Genomic DNA, 24,890 nt, shown 5'->3' with positions numbered 1-24,890 from the left:
GGTCGGTGTGTCTGCACCGCTGCAGGCAGCTGTTCTGAACCAGGGGTATTATCGTTAACGGAAACTACGGAATGACCAAACTAGAACTGAGAAAACATTTCGTTAACTGAAATTAATAAAAACTAGAATTAAAAGAAAAAAAACCATAACTAACTGAAACTGTATTGTGTGTTTACTAAACTAACTAAAACAGATAAAATTCTGGATCCAATTCCCTTGGTTTTGGTCTTTGTCAATGTCAGATTGATGTTCAATGGATTTCTTTGTCTCTCTCAGTTTTCTGTGCTGTCTCCATACGACACTTTTTGCTCCGTCACTTGTGTTCACTTGTGGTTTCCAGTCGTCTTCTGGTCCCCACTCTACCTGGAAACATGGAGACTAAAGCAGCAGAGTCCTGTCTGGGATTGATTTGAATAGGAGCACAGAGAAGAAGAGAAAAGAGACCACTGAACTACAACTGAACTACAACTGAACTACAACTGAACTACAACTAAACTACAACTGAACTACAACTAAACTACAACTGAACTACAGCTGAACTACAACTGAACTACAGACTAAACTACAGCTGAACTACAACGAACTACAACTGACTACAACTAAACTACAACTGAACTACAACTGAACTACAACTGAACTACAAACTGAACTACAACTGAACTACAACTAAGCATTTAGAAAATAACAAAAACTAATAAAAACCATCAAACCTGCTCTAAAATTGAATTAAAACAAACTCAAATAGAGAAAAAAGGTCCAAACTAATAAAACTAAACTAGAATGAAAAATCCAAACTATTCGAACTTGTTCTGAACAGCCAGGAGTTGAGGACCACCTCTCCTACAACAAGCTGAGTTTGTAGCTGACACTGTCCTGGCTACGTCAGCAGACTCCACCAGCAATGCAGCCATGAACAATCATCTGTGGCAGGTGGTTCAGTGTATAGCAGGGGTCTCAAACTCGTGGCCCATGGGATGATATTTTGTGGCCCCCTAGTTGACATCAAAGTCAGTTAGTGCGGCCCACATACAGTTCTCAAACGCACCTTTTTGCTGAGTCTTACCACGCTCTTATTTTATTTATTTTTATCGTTTATGGGCTACCGTAGATAGTCTTGTGACAGCTTCTGGCGGCATTTGTTGTCAGCGGTTGTCAAGCTAGCCACCGTGAAGTACCTGCGGAAGTATGAACGTAGTCACGTTGTTGAAACATATTCCGCAGTGACACCGAAGTGGACGGAAAATATCTGCCATCACCCAGTTCCAGTCATGTCTCTGAAAATGTGCCGCTGTCTGATGTCATTACTCAAGTAGACATGCTGAGGAGTTCACAAAATACCCGAAGAGAGAAAGAACCAGGTCGCCAAAGTTAAAAGATGTCTGTTGAGGAAACAAGATTTATGCAAGAAAGTAACTGTAGAGAATGAAGCAGCAGTCGAAGCAGCTACATGGTGAGTAGAGATGGGAATCGATAAGAATTTAACGATTCTGATTCCATTATCGATTTTGCTTATCGATCCAATTCTCTTATTGATTCTCATTGGGTGAGGGAATAACAGACTACAAACAGGTGTGTTTGCATGAACTGTCTTTATATTTCCATCTGCACAGAAAAACTAAGACATACAGTATGAACAAATAATAACAGATGATGCTGGGCCCGTTTGGGGGGGGGGGGGGCAGTGACAGTGAAACCCCAGACTCTTTACTAATTCCTCTATTTCTGCATTTCTACTACATGGAACTGGTTCGACCTCTGTTCATTTCCTGTTGTTGTGCTCCTCATTTCCTTTCCCCTACCTTCAGAAACTTGTATTTGAGGAGGTATGACATTTGTTGCCTGCACCAGAACCAGAACTGGGCCCAGATGACGGCCTGGTGTTCACTCTGAGGCTAGATTCACAAGCACCGCTGAGTAGAGAATCAAATACGAGACATTCCTGTAAATGAATCACATGTGGACAAATGTTCGAAGCGACTGGAGAGATTCCACCTTTAGAAGAAACAGAAGCTTTGACAGTGTTACAAGTGGACCTGGTGTGGTCTGTGTGGACCTGGTGTGGTCTGTGTGGACCTGGTGTGGTCTGTTTGGACCTGGTGTGGTCTGTGTGGACCTGGTGTGGTCTGTGTGGACCTGGTGTGGTCTGTTTAGACCTGGTGTGGTCTGTTTAGACCTGGTGTGGTCTGTGTGGACCTGGTGTGGTCTGTTGGACCTGGTGTGGTCTGTTTGGACCTGGTGTGGTCTGTTTAGACCTGCTGTGGTCTGTTTGGACCTGGTGTGGTCTGTTTAGACCTGGTGTGGTCTGTTTGGACCTGGTGTGGTCTGTTTAGACCTGATGTGGTCTGTTGGACCGTTTCTGCCTGAATGCCATGTTGTCTACGTTCTGACCAAAACAATGCAGCATACATGTGATGTCATGGCGCATGCGCAACGAAGGCGGAATTGATAAGCAGAATCGTTTAAGCAGGCAAATGATTCCAAGGAATCAAGCTACTGGGATCCAGTTCTCAAAAAGAAATGGTTCTCGATTCCCATCCCTAAGGGTGAGTGAGATTGTTGCCGGGAAAGGCCATCAAAGAAGGCCAGTTCATACAAAAGCACATGTTACTAGCTGTGAGGTAAAGGAAACCCATTTTTTGTGGAATACTTAATGTGGCCCAGCCTGACCCAGACTGGACCTCCAGCGGCCCCCCATGTCAGTTGCGTGTGAGACCCCTGGTGTATAGTGTCTACGTATGGTGTGTACATCCTACATCTGTCAAAACATGGACGAAGGCATTTTATGGAAAATTGTACCGAGTGTGTCCTCATATTTCTATTTTCATTCTCTGTAAGCCATAATCATCCAACATTTCAAGAAAATAAAGCCTTGAAATCATTCACTCTAATGAGTCTGTATAATATATGGGTCTGACATTCTGAAATGAGTGCCAAAAAATATTGAACTTTTCATGATATTCTAACTTTTTGAGATGGACCTGTAAATAAATATTGGACAGACTCCTCAGGCTGGTCCTGTTTGAGAGGAGTCGCTTATGCTGCGTTTCCACTACGTGGAACCGGCTCGACTCCACTCTGGTACCAGGTCCTATTCCAGACCAGGTCCACTCTGGTACCAGGTCCTATTCCAGACCAGGTCCACTCTGGTACCAGGTCCTATTCCAGACCAGGTCCACTCTGGTACCAGGTCCTATTCCAGACCAGGTCCACTCTGGTACCAGGTCCTATTCCAGACCCTTTCCATTCCAGACCCTCCCTCTTTCCAGTCCCTGGTCGTCATAGCGATGCGGTGCGTTCCTTCTGTGTGCTCTGCTCACAGTTGCTGATAAACTCACTGGTTGCCTGTTGTCTGGTCAAACTCCTGCTGAATGTTTGCGTCTGAACCTCCTGGACAAACCATGGTGTAGTTTTACAGACTGTCATCATGTGGATTCACCTACTGACAGATTTACTGGAAAAGGGCGGGGCATACAGACCACTCTGACCAATCAGAGGGTCTGCAGTGTTACACAGTGTCACCTGTAGTACCTGGTCCCCAGTCCTGGAACCTCAGCGAGCGGGAGGTACCAAAAACTAGGACCAGGTACCAGATTCCAGGTCCTTTTTCGTAAAGGAAACGCAAAAAGGCCGAGTCGAGTCGAGTCGAGTCGAGTCGAGCCGATACCACGTAGTGGAAACGTGGCATTTTATGATACAAGATGTTTAGCCCCAGGATAGTTTCAATGTCAGGCCAATAAACCCCAGAAAGAATGAAAGACGTCAGAATGTAACAACAGCCGAGGCAGCGCCACGGAAATGCAAGGGTTTATATCCAACGGAACCAGTCAGGATATATTTTGCACAGTGACATTTTAATTACTAGAACAACAGTCATTGCAACTGAGGATAACGGGAATAATACTACACATGGACAAAAATTTAGAATAAAAAACAAAGTGCCTTCTGGTGCAAGAAGAGATCCGACTAAACTGATGAATAATTAGAAAAAAGTACGTTGAAATGTGTGGGAAAAAAAACGAACAAAAAAAAACATCTTAAACAATAACTGGAAAAATCACGAAACCAATAAGTTTCACTGGAATGGATTAATTCATTACAAAATGTGTAACAGAGCTGAGTAAAATACATTTGTTATAAAAGTTGGTGTTAATGATATAGATTCCATTTGTTTTCCTTGTCGAGCGTACAAACAGGAATGTGTTAACGTCACACGGTTTTAAATGGTGCAACACAAAGTCTTTCATATGAAAAATCAGAGTTAACCATCAGACAAGTTCAATTATTTACATCTCACTGCCTGTGCAAGCAAATGTACGCAAAACTGTTCCTTACCATAGGTTTGTACAAAAATAGTTCTTTTCTAGAATGGATCTGAGTTGACCTTGAAATATTGAAAAAACAATATCTAAATGCAAATGCATAAAACTTCCAGATGAAAACGGTGACATCTCGACTCAGCCGCGGAGTGGATTTGGCACTTCTTCATACAAACGAGTCCAATGTGGGAGACGACGGGCAGACGGCGTCAGTGGTGTCCCATTGCCAGTGCGGTCCCGTCATCAGTTGTATATGGCGTCCCAGCATTAGCGGCGTCCTAGCGTCAGCAGCGTCCCATTGCCAGTGGTGTCCCGTCATCAGCTGTCAATGGCGTCCTGTCGTCCCAGCGCGTCCCGGCATCAGCGGCGTCCCGTTGTCAGTGGTGTTCCGTTGTCAGTGGCGTCTTGTCGTCCCAGTGGCGTCCCCCCATCAGTCGTCAGCGTTGTCCCAGCGGCAGCAGCGTCCCTTCGTCAGTGGCGTCCCGTTGTCGGTCATCAGCGGCGTTCCATTGTCAGTGTGGTTCCATCGTCAGTCATCATGGCCGTCCTGGCGTCAGCAGCGTTCGTCCAGTGGGTCCAGAGAGAAGATGGTGCCCTCTAAAGTCAGTCCCATTTTGAACCCCTCCTGAAATAAAATGACACACTTCAGTTATGGATCCAAACAGAACAAAAATAACTCAGTCCTAAACCAGGGCTGTCAAACATGCGTCCCCCCCAAAGGTTCCAGTCTGACCCCTGGGATGAATTTACAAAGTGTAAAAACTCCACAGATTCATTTTAGTTCAGGTTCCACATCCAGACCGATATGATCTGAAGTCAAATATCCTACAAAAAAATAATGACTCCAGATTTTCTTCTCAGTTTGATGTGAAAATAATATGACATTATGTCCGGTAAATAATGACAACTTCAAATGTTTGTCTTTGTTTTAGTGCAAAAATCACATTAAATTGTGAAACTCTTTCCATTTCCAAACTCTCCTGTACCAATAAAATGTGACTAACCTGAACAAATGTGTCCAACCTGAAATGTCTGTATTAAATTCAGTCCAGTTTGAACTCTTTTCTTCCTGTTCCTCAGTGTTTAGTGTCTTTGGAGATCTGATCCAGAATGCACATGGACTAATGAGAAGTGGAGGAAGAAGACTGAGAAAATTACACTGATTTTACTGAAGAAATGTCAGTTTTTTCAGGTTATTCACATCTTTTTTGTTTGAATAGTTTATAAAATAAGTATTTTTTATAATTTAATGGGGTTTTTTTTGCACTAAAACAGACATAAATGTGCAGTTGTCATTCTTTCTGGGTTCTTCTGTTCTTATTTGACTGGTTGGGTCCGCTGCAGATCAGATCAGACTGAATGTAGAACCTGAAAGAACAGGAGTTGGAGAACCCTGGACTAAATAAAGACTTTAGTCATAAAATAATGCACACAAACTGAAAAATGCATGCAGGGAGATGATATAAGGTCAAACTGAACATGCTGAACATGTTTCATTTCCACATTTAAACAGAACGTCTGTTCACTTTTAATCCTCCTCGGTCAAATCTAGTGTCAAATCGTGTTCAAGCTCCTGCTCTAGAATTTAAATTAGATTATCTTTGTGTAAAACTTATTACATACATATTTAATAAATGTGTATTAATATAAATATTATTAATATTAATCTATATAATTTATACGTGAATGTACTCAGATATTATAACTGCATAAGGACATTGGACCTGGAAGCAGGAGGTCAAAGGTCACATACATTCTTCTGCAGACGGTGGTGCACATATCTGAATGTGTTCTACAGACAATGGGATTATGGCGCTGAATGGACACACAGATTAGTAAAACCCCTGGGCCATTTCTGCCTGAGGGGTACAAATTTAAAAGAACAATTCATCCCAGATCAGATGCATTAAAACTAGGGCTGTAAGGAAATATCAGTTCTGCAATATATCGCAATATTTCATTTCACAATACTGTATCGATATTAAAAAGTACTGTATATTTTTAGGTATTTATTCAAATGCAGACATTGTGGAGGTTCATTTTAGTTTTGTTGTTTTACTTATTTGTTTATATTTTATTTCTTCTTATTTCACACTCTTTTATTCAATAATGTTGGTTCCTTTGTTGGGATTGAACTCCAATCCTGTTCTGATGTTAGTTGTGAACTAATAGAATCTGAACATTTGAACAGGATCTGAAACTGGAATGTCTGGAAAACACAATTTCAGTTTGAACACAGTTTGAACATTTGGTGATAGAACATTAGATCCTGTTGGGATCAAATACAAATGTGTTTAGGATTTGTGCAGATTTATGCTGGAATTCAATTCTTCAAGGAAATAATCATTAAGAAAAGAAACAAAAAAATTGCCTTTTTAACAGCATATATCAGATATAACAGATACATCGTGATGTATCGTATCATGATCCTAGTATTTTGATTTGTATCGTATCGTCAGATTCTTGCTGATACACAGCCTTAGTTCTACAGAGAACAGGATTATGATGTTGAATGGACACACAGATTAGTGAAACCCCTGGGTCATTTCTGCCCGAGGGGTAAAAATTTAAAAGAAAACTTCGTCCCAGTTCAATGATGCATTCAAACCCTGGAAAATGAAACCAGCCATTACTGTCAAAGAGTGAACGAACATGTCAACATGCAACGGTTTAAACACACCAAACACAGATGGAGAGCACAAACACTGGCAGCAGGTTCACATGGAATCAGGAAAGGTGGAAAAGTCAGGGCGTCACGTTCAAGTTTCTGGGACTTTTCAGTTTTATGTCTACTTTAAAGCATTTATACGAAAATCAACACAAAGGAAACGTACTGGGAATTCAGTCAGAAAACCTGCATTAGTACTGATCAGTTTAGGTCTGAGTGTGTTCAACAGTTCCACCAGTACATGGTTGTGGTCTGTGGAGGACGTTTGGTCTGTAAGGGTTAAAGGTGGATGTGTGGGTCTGTAAGGGTTAAAGGTGGACGTTTGGGTCTTTAAGGGTTAAAGGTGGACGTTTGGGTCTGTAAGGGTTAAAGGTGGACGTTTGGGTCTTTAAGGGTTAAAGGTGGACGTTTGAGTCTGTAAGGGTTAAAGGTGGACGTTTGGTCTGTAAGGGTTAAAGGTGAACGTTTGAGTCTGTAAGGGTTAAAGGTGGACGTTTGGGTCTGTAAGGGTTAAAGGTGGACGTTTGGGTCTGTAAGGGTTAAAGGTGGACGTTTGGTCTGTAAGGGTTAAAGGTGGACGTTTGAGTCTGTAAGGGTTAAAGGTGGACGTTTGAGTCTGTAAGGGTTAAAGGTGGACGTTGGTCTGTAAGGTTAAAGGTGGACGTTTGAGTCTGTAAGGGTTAAAGGTGGACGTTTGGGTCTGTAAGGGTTAAAGGTGGACGTTTGGGTCTGTAAGGGTTAAAGGTGGACGTTTGGGTCTTTAAGGGTTAAAGGTGACGTTTGAGTCTGTAAGGGTTAAGGTGGACGTTTGGGTCTGTAAGGGTTAAAGGTGGACGTTTGGGTCTGTAAGGGTTAAAGGTGGACGTTTGGGTCTGTAAGGGTTAAAGGTGGACGTTTGAGTCTGTAAGGGTTAAATTTGGACGTTTGGGTCTGTAAGGGTTAAAGGTGGACGTTTGGTCTGTAAGGGTTAAAGGTGGACGTTTGGGTCTGTAAGGGTTAAAGGTGAACGTTTGGGTCTGTAAGGGTTAAAGGTGGACGTTTGGGTCTGTAAGGGTTAAAGGTGGACGTTTGGGTCTGTAAGGGTTAAAGGTGGACGTTTGGTCTGTAAGGGTTAAAGGTGAACGTTTGGGTCTGTAAGGGTTAAAGGTGGACGTTTGGGTCTGTAAGGGTTAAAGGTGGACGTTGGTCTGTAAGGGTTAAAGGTGGACATTTGGGTCTTTAAGGGTTAAAGGTGGACGTTTGGGTCTGAAGGGTTAAAGGTGGACATTTGGGTCTTTAAGGGTTAAAGGTGGACGTTTGGGTCTGTAAGGGTTAAAGGTGGACATTTGGGTCTTTAAGGGTTAAAGGTGGACGTTTGGGTCTTTAAGGGTTAAAGGTGGACGTTTGGGTCTGTAAGGGTTAAAGGTGGACGTTTGAGTCTGTAAGGGTTAAAGGTGGACATTTGGGTCTTTAAGGGTTAAAGGTGGACGTTTGGGTCTGTAAGGGTTAAAGGTGGACATTGGGTCTTTAAGGGTTAAAGGTGGACGTTTGGGTCTGTAAGGGTTAAAGGTGGACGTTTGGGTCTGTAAGGGTTAAAGGTGGACGTTTGGGTCTGTAAGGGTTAAAGGTGGACGTTTGGGTCTGTAAGGGTTAAAGGTGGACGTTTGGTCTGTAAGGGTTAAAGGTGGACGTTTGGGTCTGTAAGGGTTAAAGGTGGACGTTTGGGTCTGTAAGGGTTAAAGGTGGACGTTTGGGTCTGTAAGGGTTAAAGGTGGACGTTTGGGTCTTTAAGGGTTAAAGGTGGACGTTTGAGTCTGTAAGGGTTAAAGGTGGACGTTTGGGTCTGTAAGGGTTAAAGGTGGACGTTTGGGTCTGTAAGGGTTAAAGGTGGACGTTTGGGTCTTTAAGGGTTAAAGGTGGACGTTTGAGTCTGTAAGGGTTAAAGGTGGACGTTTGGGTCTGTAAGGGTTAAAGGTGGACGTTGGGTCTGTAAGGGTTAAAGGTGGACGTTGAGTCTGTAAGGGTTAAATTTGGACGTTTGGGTCTGTAATGGTTAAAGGTGGACGTTTGGGTCTGTAAGGGTTAAAGGTGGATGTTTGGTCTGTAAGGGTTAAAGGTGGACGTTTGGGTCTGTAAGGGTTAAAGGTGGACGTTTGGGTCTTTAAGGGTTAAAGGTGGACGTTTGGGTCTTTAAGGGTTAAAGGTGGACGTTTGAGTCTGTAAGGGTTAAAGGTGGACGTTTGGTCTGTAAGGGTTAAAGGTGGACGTTTGGGTCTGTAAGGGTTAAAGGTGGACGTTTGGGTCTGTAAGGGTTAAAGGTGGACGTTTGGGTCTTTAAGGGTTAAAGGTGGACGTTTGAGTCTGTAAGGGGTTAAAGGTGGACGTTTGGGTCTGTAAGGGTTAAAGGTGGACGTTTGAGTCTGTAAGGGTTAAAGGTGGACGTTTGGTCTGTAAGGGTTAAAGGTGGACGTTTGGGTCTGTAAGGGTTAAAGGTGGACGTTTGGGTCTGTAAGGGTTAAAGGTGGACGTTTGAGTCTGTAAGGGTTAAAGGTGGACGTTTGGGTCTGTAAGGGTTAAAGGTGGACGTTTGAGTCGTAAGGGTTAAAGGTGGACGTTTGGGTCTGTAAGGGTTAAAGGTGGACGTTTGGGTCTGTAAGGGTTAAAGGTGGACGTTTGGGTCTTTAAGGGTTAAAGGTGGACGTTTGGGTCTGTAAGGGTTAAAGGTGGACGTTTGGGTCTGTAAGGGTTAAAGGTGGACGTTTGGGTCTTTAAGGGTTAAAGGTGGACGTTTGAGTCTGTAAGGGTTAAAGGTGGACGTTGGGTCTGTAAGGGTTAAAGGTGGACGTTGGGTCTGTAAGGGTTAAAGGTGGACGTTTGAGTCTGTAAGGGTTAAAGGTGGACGTTTGGGTCTGTAAGGGTTAAAGGTGGACGTTTGGTCTGTAAGGGTTAAAGGTGGACGTTTGGGTCTGTAAGGGTTAAAGGTGGACGTTTGAGTCTGTAAGGTTAATTTGGACGTTTGGGTCTGTAAGGGTTAAAGGTGGACGTTTGGTCTGTAAGGGTTAAAGGTGGACGTTTGGGTCTGTAAGGGTTAAAGGTGGACGTTTGGGTCTTTAAGGGTTAAAGGGTGGACGTTTGAGTCTGTAAGGGTTAAAGGTGGACGTTTGGGTCTGTAAGGGTTAAAGGTGGACGTTTGGGTCTGTAAGGGTTAAAGGTGGACGTTTGGGTTTGTAAGGGTTAAAGGTGGACGTTTGGGTCTTTAAGGGTTAAAGGTGGACGTTTGGGTCTGTAAGGGTTAAAGGTGGACGTTTGGTCTTTAAGGGTTAAAGGTGGACGTTTGAGTCTGTAAGGGTTAAAGGTGGACGTTTGGGTCTGTAAGGGTTAAAGGTGGACGTTTGGGTCTGTAAGGGTTAAAGGTGGACGTTTGAGTCTGTAAGGGTTAAAGGTGGACGTTTGAGTCTGTAAGGGTTAAAGGTGGACGTTTGGTCTGTAAGGGTTAAAGGTGAACGTTTGGGTCTGTAAGGGTTAAAGGTGGACGTTTGGGTCTGTAAGGGTTAAAGGTGGACGTTTGGTCTGTAAGGGTTAAAGGTGGACATTTGGGTCTTTAAGGGTTAAAGGTGGACGTTTGGGTCTGTAAGGGTTAAAGGTGGACATTTGGGTCTTTAAGGGTTAAAGGTGGACGTTTGGGTCTGTAAGGGTTAAAGGTGGACATTTGGGTCTTTAAGGGTTAAAGGTGGACGTTTGGGTCTTTAAGGGTTAAGGTGGACGTTTGGGTCTGTAAGGGTTAAAGGTGGACGTTTGAGTCTGTAAGGGTTAAAGGTGGACATTTGGGTCTTTAAGGGTTAAAGGTGGACGTTTGGGTCTGTAAGGGTTAAAGGTGGACATTTGGGTCTTTAAGGGTTAAAGGTGGACGTTTGGTCTGTAAGGGTTAAAGGTGGCGTTTGGGTCTGTAAGGGTTAAAGGTGGACGTTTGGGTCTGTAAGGGTTAAAGGTGGACGTTTGGGTCTGTAAGGGTTAAAGGTGGACGTTTGGTCTGTAAGGGTTAAAGGTGGACGTTTGGGTCTGTAAGGGTTAAAGGTGGACGTTTGGGTCTGTAAGGGTTAAAGGTGGACGTTTGGGTCTGTAAGGGTTAAAGGTGGACGTTTGGGTCTTTAAGGGTTAAAGGTGGACGTTGAGTCTGTAAGGGTTAAAGGGGACGTTTGGTCTGTAAGGGTTAAAGGTGGACGTTTGGGTCTGTAAGGGTTAAAGGTGGACGTTTGGGTCTTTAAGGTTAAAGGTGGACGTTTGAGTCTGTAAGGGTTAAAGGTGGACGTTTGGGTCTGTAAGGGTTAAAGGTGGACGTTTGGGTCTGTAAGGGTTAAAGGTGGACGTTTGAGTCTGTAAGGGTTAAATTTGGACGTTTGGGTCTGTAAGGGTTAAAGGTGGACGTTTGGGTCTGTAAGGGTTAAAGGTGGATGTTTGGTCTGTAAGGGTTAAAGGTGGACGTTTGGGTCTGTAAGGGTTAAAGGTGGACGTTTGGGTCTTTAAGGGTTAAAGGTGGACGTTTGGGTCTTTAAGGGTTAAAGGTGGACGTTTGAGTCTGTAAGGGTTAAAGGTGGACGTTTGGTCTGTAAGGGTTAAAGGTGGACGTTTGGGTCTGTAAGGGTTAAGGTGGACGTTTGGGTCTGTAAGGGTTAAAGGTGGACGTTTGGGTCTTTAAGGGTTAAAGGTGGACGTTTGAGTCTGTAAGGGTTAAAGGTGGACGTTTGAGTCTGTAAGGGTTAAAGGTGGACGTTTGAGTCTGTAAGGGTTAAAGGTGGACGTTGGTCTGTAAGGGTTAAAGGTGGACGTTTGGGTCTGTAAGGGTTAAAGGTGGACGTTTGGGTCTGTAAGGGTTAAAGGTGGACGTTTGAGTCTGTAAGGGTTAAAGGTGGACGTTGGGTCTGTAAGGGTTAAAGGTGGACGTTTGAGTCTGTAAGGGTTAAAGGTGGACGTTTGGGTCTGTAAGGGTTAAAGGTGGACGTTTGGGTCTGTAAGGGTTAAAGGTGGACGTTTGGGTCTTTAAGGGTTAAAGGTGGACGTTTGGGTCTGTAAGGGTTAAAGGTGGACGTTTGGGTCTGTAAGGGTTAAAGGTGGACGTTTGGGTCTTTAAGGGTTAAAGGTGGACGTTTGAGTCTGTAAGGGTTAAAGGTGGACGTTTGGGTCTGTAAGGGTTAAAGGTGGACGTTTGGGTCTGTAAGGGTTAAAGGTGGACGTTTGAGTCTGTAAGGGTTTAAAGGTGGACGTTTGGGTCTGTAAGGGTTAAAGGTGGACGTTTGGTCTGTAAGGGTTAAAGGTGGACGTTTGGGTCTGTAAGGGTTAAATGTGGACGTTTGAGTCTGTAAGGGTTAAATTTGGACGTTTGGGTCTGTAAGGGTTAAAGGTGGACGTTTGGTCTGTAAGGGTAAAGGTGGACGTTTGGGTCTGTAAGGGTTAAAGGTGGACGTTTGGGTCTTTAAGGGTTAAAGGTGGACGTTTGAGTCTGTAAGGGTTAAAGGTGGACGTTTGGGTCTGTAAGGGTTAAAGGTGGACGTTTGGGTCTGTAAGGGTTAAAGGTGGACGTTTGGGTTTGTAAGGGTTAAAGGTGGACGTTTGGGTCTTTAAGGGTTAAAGGTGGACGTTTGGGGTCTGTAAGGGTTAAAGGTGGACGTTTGGGTCTTTAAGGGTTAAAGGTGGACGTTTGAGTCTGTAAGGGTTAAGGTGGACGTTTGGGGCTGTAAGGGTTAAAGGTGGTCGTTTGGGTCTGTAAGGGTTAAAGGTGGACGTTTGAGTCTGTAAGGGTTAAAGGTGGACGTTTGGGTCTGTAAGGGTTAAAGGTGGACGTTTGGGTCTGTAAGGGTTAAAGGTGGACGTTTGAGTCTGTAAGGGTTAAAGGTGGACGTTTGGGTCTGTAAGGGTTAAAGGTGGACGTTTGAGTCTGTAAGGGTAAAGGTGGACGTTTGGGTCTGTAAGGGTTAAAGGTGGACGTTTGAGTCTGTAAGGGTTAAAGGTGGACGTTTGGGGTCTGTAAGGGTTAAAGGTGGACGTTTGGGTTTGTAAGGGTTAAAGGTGGACGTTTGGGTCTTTAAGGGTTAAAGGTGGACGTTTGGGTCTGTAAGGGTTAAAGGTGGACGTTTGGGTCTGTAAGGGTTAAAGGTGGACGTTTGGGTCTGTAAGGGTTAAAGGTGGACGTTTGGGTCTTTAAGGGTTAAAGGTGGACGTTTGAGTCTGTAAGGGTTAAAGGTGGACGTTTGGGTCTGTAAGGGTTAAAGGTGGACGTTTGGGTCTGTAAGGGTTAAAGGTGGACGTTTGAGTCTGTAAGGGTAAAGGTGGACGTTTGGGTCTGTAAGGGTTAAAGGTGGACGTTTGGTCTGTAAGGGTTAAAGGTGGACGTTTGGGTCTGTAAGGGTTAAAGGTGGACGTTTGAGTCTGTAAGGGTTAAATTTGGACGTTTGGGTCTGTAAGGGTTAAAGGTGGACGTTTGGTCTGTAAGGTTAAAGGTGGACGTTTGGGTCTGTAAGGGTTAAAGGTGGACGTTTGGGTCTGTAAGGGTTAAAGGTGGACGTTTGGGTCTTTAAGGGTTAAAGGTGGACGTTTGGGTCTGTAAGGGTTAAGGTGGACGTTTGGGTCTGTAAGGGTTAAAGGTGGACGTTTGGGTCTGTAAGGGTTAAAGGTGGACGTTTGGGTTTGTAAGGGTTAAAGGTGGACGTTTGGGTCTTTAAGGGTTAAAGGTGGACGTTTGGGTCTGTAAGGGTTAAAGGTGGACGTTTGGGTCTTTAAGGGTTAAAGGTGGACGTTTGAGTCTGTAAGGTTAAAGGTGGACGTTTGGGTCTGTAAGGGTTAAAGGTGGACGTTTGGGTCTGTAAGGGTTAAAGGTGGACGTTTGAGTCTGTAAGGGTTAAAGGTGGACGTTTGGGTCTGTAAGGGTTAAAGGTGGACGTTGGGTCTGTAAGGGTTAAAGGTGGACGTTTGGGTCTGTAAGGGTTAAAGGTGGATGTGTTGGGTCTGTAAGGGTTAAAGGTGGACGTTTGGGTCTGTAAGGGTTAAAGGTGGACGTGTGGGTCTGTAAGGGTTAAAGGTGGACGTTTGGGTCTGTAAGGGTTAAAGGTGGACGTTTGGGTCTGTAAGGGTTAAAGGTGGACGTTTGGGTCTGTAAGGGTTAAAGGTGGACGTTTGGGTCTTTAAGGGTTAAAGGTGGACGTTTGGGTCTGTAAGGGTTAAAGGTGGACGTTGGGTCTGTAAGGGTTAAAGGTGGACGTTGGGTCTTTAAGGGTTAAAGGTGGACGTTTGAGTCTGTAAGGGTTAAAGGTGGACGTTTGGGTCTGTAAGGGTTAAAGGTGGACGTTTGGGTCTGTAAGGGTTAAAGGTGGACGTTTGAGTCTGTAAGGGTTAAATTTGGACGTTTGGGTCTGTAAGGGTTAAAGGTGGACGTTTGGTCTGTAAGGGTTAAAGGTGGACGTTTGGGTCTGTAAGGGTAAAGGTGGACGTTTGAGTCTGTAAGGGTTAAAGGTGGACGTTTGGGTCTGTAAGGGTTAAAGGTGGACGTTTGAGTCTGTAAGGGTTAAAGGTGGACGTTTGGGTCTGTAAGGGTTAAAGGTGGACGTTTGGGTCTGTAAGGGTTAAAGGTGGACGTTTGGGTCTGTAAGGGTTAAAGGTGGACGTTTGGGTCTGTAAGGGTTAAAGGTGAACGTTTGGGTCTGTAAGGGTTAAAGGTGGACGTTTGGGTCTGTAAGGGTTAAAGGTGGACGTTTGGGTCTGTAAGGGTTAAAGGTGGACGTTTGGGTCTTTAAGGGTTAAAGGTGGACGTTTGGGTCTGTAAGGGTTAAAGGTGGACGTTTGAGTCTGTAAGGGTTAAAGGTGGACGTTTGGGTCTGTAAGGGTTAAAGGTGGACGTTTGGGTCTGTAAGGGTTAAAGGTGGACGTTTGAGTCTGTAAGGGTTAAATTTGGACGTTTGGGTCTGTAAGGGTTAAAGGTGGACGTTTGGTCTGTAAGGGTTAAAGGTGGACGTTTGGGTCTGTAAGGGTTAAAGGTGGACGTTTGGGTCTGTAAGGGTTAAAGGTGGACGTTTGGGTCTTTAAGGGTTAAAGGTGGACGTTTGAGTCTGTAAGGGTTGAAGGTGGACGTTTGAGTCTGTAAGGGTTAAAGGTGGACGTTTGGTCTGTAAGGGTTAAAGGTGGACGTTTGGGTCTGTAAGGGTTAAAGGTGGACGTTTGGGTCTGTAAGGGTTAAAGGTGGACGTTTGGGTCTGTAAGGGTTAAAGGTGGACGTTTGGGTCTTTAAGGGTTAAAGGTGGACGTTTGAGTCTGTAAGGGTTAAAGGTGGACGTTTGGTCTGTAAGGGTTAAAGGTGGACGTTTGGGTCTTTAAGGGTTAAAGGTGGACGTTTGGGTCTGTAAGGGTTAAAGGTGGACGTTTGGGTCTGTAAGGGTTAAAGGTGAACGTTTGGGTCTGTAAGGGTTAAAGGTGGACGTTTGAGTCTGTAAGGGTTAAAGGTGGACGTTGGTCTGTAGGGGTTAAAGGTGGACGTTTGGTCTGTAAGGGTTAAAGGTGGACGTTTGGGTCTTTAAGGGTAAAGGTGGACGTTTGGGTCTGTAAGGGTTAAAGGTGGACGTTTGGGTCTTTAAGGGTTAAAGGTGGACGTTTGAGTCTGTAAGGGTTAAAGGTGGACGTTTGAGTCTGTAAGGGTTAAAGGTGGACGTTTGGTCTGTAAGGGTTAAAGGTGGACGTTTGGGTCTGTAAGGGTTAAAGGTGGACGTTTGGGTCTGTAAGGGTTAAAGGTGGACGTTGGGGTCTGTAAGGGTTAAAGGTGGACGTTTGAGTCTGTAAGGGTTAAATTTGGACGTTTGGGTCTGTAAGGGTTAAAGGTGGACGTTTGGGTCTGTAAGGGTTAAAGGTGGATGTTTGGTCTGTAAGGGTTAAAGGTGGACGTTTGGGTCTGTAAGGGTTAAAGGTGGACGTTTGGGTCTTTAAGGGTTAAAGGTGGACGTTTGGGTCTTTAAGGGTTAAAGGTGGACGTTGAGTCTGTAAGGGTTAAAGGTGGACGTTTGGTCTGTAAGGGTTAAAGGTGGACGTTTGGGTCTGTAAGGGTTAAAGGTGGACGTTTGGGTCTGTAAGGGTTAAAGGTGGACGTTTGGGTCTTTAAGGGTTAAGGTGGACGTTTGAGTCTGTAAGGGTTAAAGGTGGACGTTTGAGTCTGTAAGGGTTAAAGGTGGACGTTTGAGTCTGTAAGGGTTAAAGGTGGACGTTTGGTCTGTAAGGGTTAAAGGTGGACGTTTGGGTCTGTAAGGGTTAAAGGTGGACGTTTGGGTCTGTAAGGGTTAAAGGTGGACGTTTGAGTCTGTAAGGGTTAAAGGTGGACGTTTGGGTCTGTAAGGGTTAAAGGTGGACGTTTGAGTCTGTAAGGGTTAAAGGTGGACGTTTGGGTCTGTAAGGGTTAAAGGTGGACGTTTGGGTCTGTAAGGGTTAAAGGTGGACGTTTGGGTCTTTAAGGGTTAAAGGTGGACGTTTGGGTCTGTAAGGGTTTAAAGGTGGACGTTTGGGTCTGTAAGGGTTAAAGGTGGACGTTTGGGTCTTTAAGGGTTAAAGGTGGACGTTTGAGTCTGTAAGGGTTAAAGGTGGACGTTTGGGTCTGTAAGGGTTAAAGGTGGACGTTGGGTCTGTAAGGGTTAAAGGTGGACGTTTGGGTCTGTAAGGGTTAAAGGTGGACGTTTGGGTCTGTAAGGGTTAAAGGTGGACGTTTGGTCTGTAAGGGTTAAAGGTGGACGTTGGGTCTGTAAGGGTTAAAGGTGGACGTTTGAGTCTGTAAGGGTTAAATTTGGACGTTTGGGTCTGTAAGGGTTAAAGGTGGACGTTGGTCTGTAAGGGTTAAAGGTGGACGTTTGGGTCTGTAAGGGTTAAAGGTGGACGTTTGGGTCTTTAAGGGTTAAAGGTGGACGTTTGAGTCTGTAAGGGTTTAAAGGTGGACGTTTGGGTCTGTAAGGGTTAAAGGTGGACGTTTGGGTTTGTAAGGGTTAAAGGTGGACGTTTGGGTCTTTAAGGGTTAAAGGTGGACGTTTGGGTCTGTAAGGGTTAAAGGTGGACGTTTGGGTCTTTAAGGGTTAAAGGTGGACGTTTGAGTCTGTAAGGGTTAAAGGTGGACGTTTGGGTCTGTAAGGGTTAAAGGTGGACGTTTGGGTCTGTAAGGGTTAAAGGTGGACGTTTGAGTCTGTAAGGGTTAAAGGTGGACGTTTGGGTCTGTAAGGGTTAAAGGTGGACGTTTGGGTCTGTAAGGGTTAAAGGTGGACGTTTGAGTCTGTAAGGGTTAAAGGTGGACGTTTGGGTCTGTAAGGGTTAAAGGTGGACGTTTGAGTCTGTAAGGGTTAAAGGTGGACGTTTGGGTCTGTAAGGGTTAAAGGTGGACGTTTGAGTCTGTAAGGGTTAAAGGTGGACGTTTGGGTCTGTAAGGGTTAAAGGTGGACGTTTGGGTTTGTAAGGGTAAAGGTGGACGTTTGGGTCTTTAAGGGTTAAAGGTGGACGTTTGGGTCTGTAAGGGTTAAAGGTGGACGTTTGGGTCTGTAAGGGTTAAAGGTGGACGTTTGGGTCTGTAAGGGTTAAAGGTGGACGTTTGGGTCTTTAAGGGTTAAAGGTGGACGTTTGAGTCTGTAAGGGTTAAAGGTGGACGTTTGGGTCTGTAAGGGTTAAAGGTGGACGTTTGGGTCTGTAAGGGTTAAAGGTGGACGTTTGAGTCTGTAAGGGTTAAAGGTGGACGTTTGGGTCTGTAAGGGTTAAAGGTGGACGTTTGGTCTGTAAGGGTTAAAGGTGGACGTTTGGGTCTGTAAGGGTTAAAGGTGGACGTTTGAGTCTGTAAGGGTTAAATTTGGACGTTTGGGTCTGTAAGGGTTAAAGGTGGACGTTTGGTCTGTAAGGGTTAAAGGTGGACGTTTGGGTCTGTAAGGGTTAAAGGTGGACGTTTGGGTCTGTAAGGGTTAAAGGTGGACGTTTGGGTCTTTAAGGGTTAAAGGTGGACGTTTGAGTCTGTAAGGGTTAAAGGTGGACGTTTGGGTCTGTAAGGGTTAAAGGTGGACGTTTGGGTCTGTAAGGGTTAAAGGTGGACGTTTGGGTTTGTAAGGGTTAAAGGTGGACGTTTGGGTCTTTAAGGGTTAAAGGTGGACGTTTGGGTCTGTAAGGGTTAAAGGTGGACGTTTGGGTCTTTAAGGGTTAAAGGTGGACGTTTGGGTCTGTAAGGGTTAAAGGTGGACGTTTGGGTCTGTAAGGGTTAAAGGTGGACGTTTGAGTCTGTAAGGGTTAAAGGTGGACGTTTGGGTCTGTAAGGGTTAAAGGTGGACGTTTGGGTCTGTAAGGGTTAAAGGTGGACGTTTGGGTCTGTAAGGGTTAAAGGTGGATGTGTGGGTCTGTAAGGGTTAAAGGTGGACGTTTGGGTCTGTAAGGGTTAAAGGTGGACGTGTGGGTCTGTAAGGGTTAAAGGTGGACGTTTGGGTCTGTAAGGGTTAAAGGTGGACGTTTGGGTCTGTAAGGTTAAAGGTGGACGTTTGGGTCTGTAAGGGTTAAAGGTGGACGTTTGGGTCTTTAAGGGTTAAAGGTGGACGTTTGGGTCTGTAAGGGTTAAAGGTGGACGTTTGGGTCTGTAAGGGTTAAAGGTGGACGTTTGGGTCTTAAGGGTTAAAGGTGGACGTTTGAGTCTGTAAGGGTTAAGGTGGACGTTTGGGTCTGTAAGGGTTAAAGGTGGACGTTTGGGTCTGTAAGGGTTAAAGGTGGACGTTTGAGTCTGTAAGGGTTAAATTTGGACGTTTGGGTCTGTAAGGGTTAAAGGTGGACGTTGGTCTGTAAGGGTTAAAGGTGGACGTTTGGGTCTGTAAGGGTTAAAGGTGGACGTTTGAGTCTGTAAGGGTTAAAGGTGGACGTTTGGGTCTGTAAGGGTTAAAGGTGGACGTTTGAGTCTGTAAGGGTTAAAGGTGGACGTTTGGGTCTGTAAGGGTTAAAGGTGGACGTTTGGGTCTGTAAGGGTTAAAGGTGGACGTTGGGTCTGTAAGGGTTAAAGGTGGACGTTTGGGTCTGTAAGGGTTAAAGGTGAACGTTTGGGTCTGTAAGGGTTAAAGGTGGACGTTTGGGTCTGTAAGGGTTAAAGGTGGACGTTTGGGTCTGTAAGGGTTAAAGGTGGACGTTTGGGTCTTTAAGGGTTAAAGGTGGACGTTTGGGTCTGTAAGGGTTAAAGGTGGACGTTTGAGTCTGTAAGGGTTAAAGGTGGACGTTTGGGTCTGTAAGGGTTAAAGGTGGACGTTTGGGTCTGTAAGGGTTAAAGGTGGACGTTTGAGTCTGTAAGGGTTAAATTTGGACGTTTGGGTCTGTAAGGGTTAAAGGTGGACGTTTGGTCTGTAAGGGTTAAAGGTGGACGTTTGGGTCTGTAAGGGTTAAAGGTGGACGTTTGGGTCTGTAAGGGTTAAAGGTGGACGTTTGGGTCTTTAAGGGTTAAAGGTGGACGTTTGAGTCTGTAAGGGTTGAAGGTGGACGTTTGAGTCTGTAAGGGTTAAAGGTGGACGTTTGGTCTGTAAGGGTTAAAGGTGGACGTTGGGTCTGTAAGGGTTAAAGGTGGACGTTTGGGTCTGTAAGGGTTAAAGGTGGACGTTTGGGTCTGTAAGGGTTAAAGGTGGACGTTTGGGTCTTTAAGGGTTAAAGGTGGACGTTTGAGTCTGTAAGGTTAAAGGTGGACGTTTGGTCTGTAAGGGTTAAAGGTGGACGTTTGGGTCTTTAAGGGTTAAAGGTGGACGTTTGGGTCTGTAAGGGTTAAAGGTGGACGTTTGGGTCTGTAAGGGTTAAAGGTGGACGTTTGGGTCTGTAAGGGTTAAAGGTGGACGTTTGAGTCTGTAAGGGTTAAAGGTGGACGTTTGGTCTGTAAGGGTTAAAGGTGGACGTTTGGTCTGTAAGGGTTAAAGGTGGACGTTTGGGTCTTTAAGGGTTAAAGGTGGACGTTTGGGTCTGTAAGGGTTAAAGGTGGACGTTTGGGTCTTTAAGGGTTAAAGGTGGACGTTTGAGTCTGTAAGGGTTAAAGGTGGACGTTTGAGTCTGTAAGGGTTAAAGGTGGACGTTTGGTCTGTAAGGGTTAAAGGTGGACGTTTGGGTCTGTAAGGGTTAAAGGTGGACGTTTGGGTCTGTAAGGGTTAAAGGTGGACGTTTGAGTCTTTAAGGGTTAATGTTCGTACATGCAGCCTTTAAAACATGCAGGACAGAAGCCATGAGCACAATGAAAACACACAGAGCAAAGAGTACAAACCATCTCTGACGCTACGGAACCAGAAGGAAGGCATGAAGAAGAAGAAGAAGGAGAAGAAGGAGAAGAAGGAGAAGGAGAAGAAGAAGAAGAAGAAGAAGAAGAAGAAGAAGAAGAAGAAGAAGAAGAAGAAAGAAGAAGAAGAAGAAGAAGAAGAAGAAGAAGAAGAAGAAGAAGAAGAAGAAGAAGAAGAAGGCAGCGGATCAGTGTCATTAGCTCCTCCTACTGGTGAACATGTCATACCAGGCCTGACCTCAGGTGACCTCAGGTGACCTCCTAAACATACTGGATCTGACTCTCAGGTTTAGGCTGAATAATCTGATTACATTGTTTTGTTGGAATTCTTTGATCACATATGGTCTGTTAAGGGACATGACGTTAACAGGACGGTTGAATATTTAAAGTCCTAAAACCACAGCTGAACAGAACGGTGGAAAACAGTCTTTAATTCTCCACTGAAGCTGAGGACACGATGTGAAAACAGACCAAACCTGCACATGTTCAGTGAACAGACGTTAGACTGAGTTCATTCAGATTCATGTGAACATGTAGGTCTGACATGAGCTGTAATCCAACGGAAAAAAAAAAGAACCTTTAAGGCACCGGAACAAAACCCAAAGGAAAGTGAGTCATGTTGAAAGGATGGACTGGAACTCCTAACCCTAAACCCCCTAACCCTAAACCTGACCCCCCTAACCCTGACCCCCCTAACCCTAACCCCCTAACCCATGAGTGAGTTCAGAAAAGGACCCACATGTTCTGGAACTTTCTTTTGTCTGTGATTCTGTTCAGTTTTATGCAGGTCATGAATCATGTGTGGGCGGGGCTTCATGTACTATCTGTGAGGGAGGGGCCTCACCTCATCTTAGTTGGCTGTTCATTTCCTGCTCCATCATGGACACACACATAAATATGAAATGCATAAACCCACATTTGCAGCAGATCCAGTTGGATTCTTTCTGAACGTTCCACTGGTTCCAACAGAAGAAATAAAACCCACTGTTGGGGTGTTCCACTATGAAACTGAACTGGAGTTCATCAGCCTTTAACAGACCAAATATGAGCATACATGAGGATTCAGTGTCCTCTAGTGTCAGCTGTTCCACTGTCAGGACCTGAACGCACCATCACTGCTGAGGGTGGACACACTGGAGAACCTGAACGCACCATCACTGCTGAGGGTGGACACACTGGAGAACCTGAACGCACCATCACTGCTGAGGGTGGACACACTGGAGAACCTGAATGGACACACTGGAGAACCTGAACGCACCATCACTGCTGAGGGTGGACACACTGGAGAACCTGAACGCACCATCACTGCTGAGGGTGGACACACTGGAGAACCTGAACGCACCATGGCGTTGGTGGTGGGCCCTGGGCGTTATCTTTGACTCTGAGCTCACTTTCATCCCACATGTTAGATCCACTGTAAAACCAGGTTTTTATCATCTTCAGAACATAGCCAGAGTCCGTCCAGTTCTGTCTGGAGCCAACACGGACATGCTGATGCAGGCTTTTATTTCCAGTAGAGGTGACGACTGTAACGCCCTGCTTTCTGGTCTTCCCAAAGATAGAATTTCACAACTCCAACTCCTTCAGAATTCAGCTGCTCCAGTGCTGATGAGGACCAGAAGGCAGGCTCACATTACAGCGGTTTTAAAGTCACTGCTTTGGCTCCCGTGTGTTCCAGGATCCATTTGAAGGTCCTTCTAATAGTTTTTAAATGTCTTAATGGTCTTGCTCCTTCGTATCTTTTAGATCTGCTTTTACCTTATGAACCCTGGTGGACCCTCAGCTCCTCTGGCACCGGCCTTTGAACACTTCCAAAAGTGAACACAAAAAGTCATGGTGAGGCGGTTTTTCAGCCTTCTGCTCCTGGACTATGGAACAGCCTGAAGAGAACCTCAGCCATTTTTAAAACCAGGCTCAAGACCCACCGCTTTCATTTGGCTTTTAACTAATGCCTCTGTTTTATCCACTCTAAGGTTTTATATATATATATACATATATAAATATATATATATATATATATATATATATATATATATATATATATATATATATATATATGTGTGTGTGTGTGTGTGTGTGTGTGTGTATATATATGTACTGAACAAAAATATAAACGCACCACTTTTGTTTTTGCTCCCATTTTTCATGAGCTGAACTCAAAGATCTAAAACTTTTTCTGTGTACACACAAGGTTTATTTCTCTCAAATATTGTTCACAAATCTGTCTACATTTGTGTTAGTGAACACTTCTTCTTTGCTGAGATAATCCATCCACCTCACAGCTGTGGCAGATCAAGATGCTGATTAGACAGCAGGATTTTTGCACAGGTGTGCCTTAGGCTGGCCACAATAAAAAGCCACTCTAAAATGTGCAGTTTTCTCACACAGCACAATACCACAGATGTCACAAGTTTTGAGGGAATATGCACTGGTCATGCTGACTTCAGGAATCTGCACCAGAGCTTCTGCCTGTGAATTGAATGTTCATTTCTCTGCCATAAGCCATCTCCAAAGCTGTTTCAGAGAATTCATGAGGAAGACTGTGCGAGGAAAATGGTGGTCACACCAAATACTGACTGGTTTTCTGACCCCCCTGGACCACCCAATACAGTAAAAGTGCACATTTTAGAGTGGCCTTTTATTGTGGCCAGCCTAAGTCACACCTGTGCAATAATCCTGCTGTCTAATCAGCATCTGGATCTGCCACACCTGTGAGGTGGATGGATTATCTCAGCAAAGGACAAAGGAGAAGTGCTCACTAACACAGATTTAGACAAATTTATGAACAATATTTGAGAGAAATAGGCCTTTTGTGTACATAGAAAAAGTTTTAGATCTTTGAGTTCAGCTCATGAAAAATGGGAGCAAAAACAAAAGTGGTGCGTTTATATTTTTGTTCAGTGTATATATATATATATATATATATATATATATATATATATATATATATATATATATATATATATATACATACAGGGTGGGGAAGCAAAATGTACAATATTTTGAGGCAGGGATTGAAAGACAGTGTATGACCAGTTAGTTTATTGAAAGTCATGAGAATTTATTTGCCACAAGAAAATGTCCATAATAGAAAATGTTTTTATTCTCTGTGTCCTCCTTCTTTCTCAATAACTGCCTTCACACACTTGCTGAAACTTGCGCAAGTGTTCCTCAAATATTGGGGTGACAACTTCTCCCATTCTTCTTTAATAGTATCTTCCAGACTTTCTGGTAATAGTTTTGCTCATAGTCATTCTCTTCTTTCCATTATAAACAGTCTTTATGGACACTCCAACTATTTTTGAAATCTCCTTTGGTGTGACGAGTGCATTCAGCAAATCACACACTCTTTGACGTTTGCTTTCCTGATTACTCATATGGGCAAAAGTTTGTGAAAAGGTATGGATAATAGTGTTAGGTATGATTATGACATCAGTATATGTTTGGGTTCAAAACAACTGACGTAGTGTCTGCTGAGAAAAAACAACTAAATGTTCAGTCTACATTTTGCTTCCCCACCCTGTATATATATATATATATATATATTTATATATATATCTTAAGATTCTTTTAACCAATGCTTCTGTTTTATCATTTTAATGTTTAATATTTATATTATTTTTATATTTGTCTTACATTCAGTGGCTGCCTCCTGGTGCACATGGCTCCGAGACGGCACCTCCTCTTTTACTTTTACTTTCTGGTCCTCTCGTGCTCAGTTAGTGTTTTTTAAGTATGTCTGTGCTTGTGGGTGTGCATATGTGTGTGTGTGTGTGTGTGTGTGTGTGTGTGTGTGTGTGTGTGTGTGAGTGGGTGGGTGGAGGGTGGTACTGATTTTTAAACTTATATGTAAAACACTCTGTGCTACATCCTTGATGTATGAAAAGTGCTACATAAATAAAGATTGATTGACTGATTGATCGCCGCTGAGGTCGGACACACTGAAGAACCTGAATGCACCATCACTGCTGAGGTTGGATGCACTGAAGAACGTGAACCTCAGCAGTGATGGTGTGTTCAGGTTCTTCAGCAGTGACGGTGCGTTCAGGTTCTTCAGCAGTGATGGTGTGTTCAGGTTCTTCAGCAGTGATGGTGTGTTCAGGTTCTTCAGCAGTGATGGTGCATTCAGGTTCTTCAGCAGTGATGGTGCATTCTTTCCTGACAGTGGAACAGCTGACACTAGAGGACACTGAATCCACATGAATGCTCATATTTGATCTGTTAAAGGCTGATGAACACCAGTTCAGTTCAACTGGTGTTTTCTATGAATTTCTTACTCACATTTGTTTCTGTTTCACTCCCATTTCTTCTTTTTTCATTTTCAAACTCTACTTAGAACCTTCTGAAGATCCAACACAGAAAAATGGACGTTCATGTAATTTTTCAACTGGTCTGAACTTGTAGATCATGTGTGTGTTTGTGTGTGTGTATATGTGTGTTTCTGTGTGTGTGTGTTTCTGTGTGTGCTTCTTTGTGTGTTTCTGTGTGTGTGTGTGTGTTTCTGTGTGTGTGTGTTTCTGTGTGTGTCTCATTCATGTCATCATCAGTCTAACCTCATTCCTAACCCTCTCACACTGACATTCATCCAGTCAGAGCTCAAACACACACTGACCTGCATCTCATCCAGTTTAGACTGAATATCAGGAGGGAAGTC

At 44.2% G+C, this 24,890-nt stretch overlaps 1 protein-coding gene across 8 annotated transcripts in view; it reads right to left on the bottom strand.

Annotated features, from left to right (window-relative positions):
- Nucleotides 1–3,832: 3,832 nt before the first annotated feature.
- The window catches only part of LOC115413034 (PTB domain-containing engulfment adapter protein 1-like), an 82,193-nt gene continuing 61,135 nt past the window's right edge, over nucleotides 3,833–24,890 (bottom strand). For 2 of the 8 annotated variants that reach the window (XM_030125772.1, XM_030125768.1), the window contains 3 exons: nucleotides 24,849–24,890; nucleotides 4,868–4,941; nucleotides 3,833–4,540 (listed from right to left, as the gene is read on the bottom strand). The exon at nucleotides 24,849–24,890 is cut by the window's right edge and continues 53 nt beyond it. In XM_030125772.1, the coding sequence (XP_029981632.1) occupies nucleotides 4,870–4,941; nucleotides 24,849–24,890 (114 nt within the window). In that variant the 3' untranslated portion in view covers nucleotides 3,833–4,540; nucleotides 4,868–4,869. Of the gene's footprint in view, nucleotides 4,541–4,664; nucleotides 4,698–4,728; nucleotides 4,942–20,224; nucleotides 20,236–24,848 lie in introns of those variants that run through there. The other 6 variants (XR_003934419.1, XM_030125771.1, XM_030125769.1 and 3 more) reach the window with 6 other exon arrangements.

The sequence above is a fragment of the Sphaeramia orbicularis genome, chromosome 21, assembly GCF_902148855.1.
Source record: "Sphaeramia orbicularis chromosome 21, fSphaOr1.1, whole genome shotgun sequence".
Taxonomy (NCBI): Eukaryota; Metazoa; Chordata; class Actinopteri; order Kurtiformes; family Apogonidae; genus Sphaeramia; species Sphaeramia orbicularis.
Note: the sequence above shows the minus strand (reverse complement) of the source record. Positions and strands in the feature narration are given on the sequence as shown.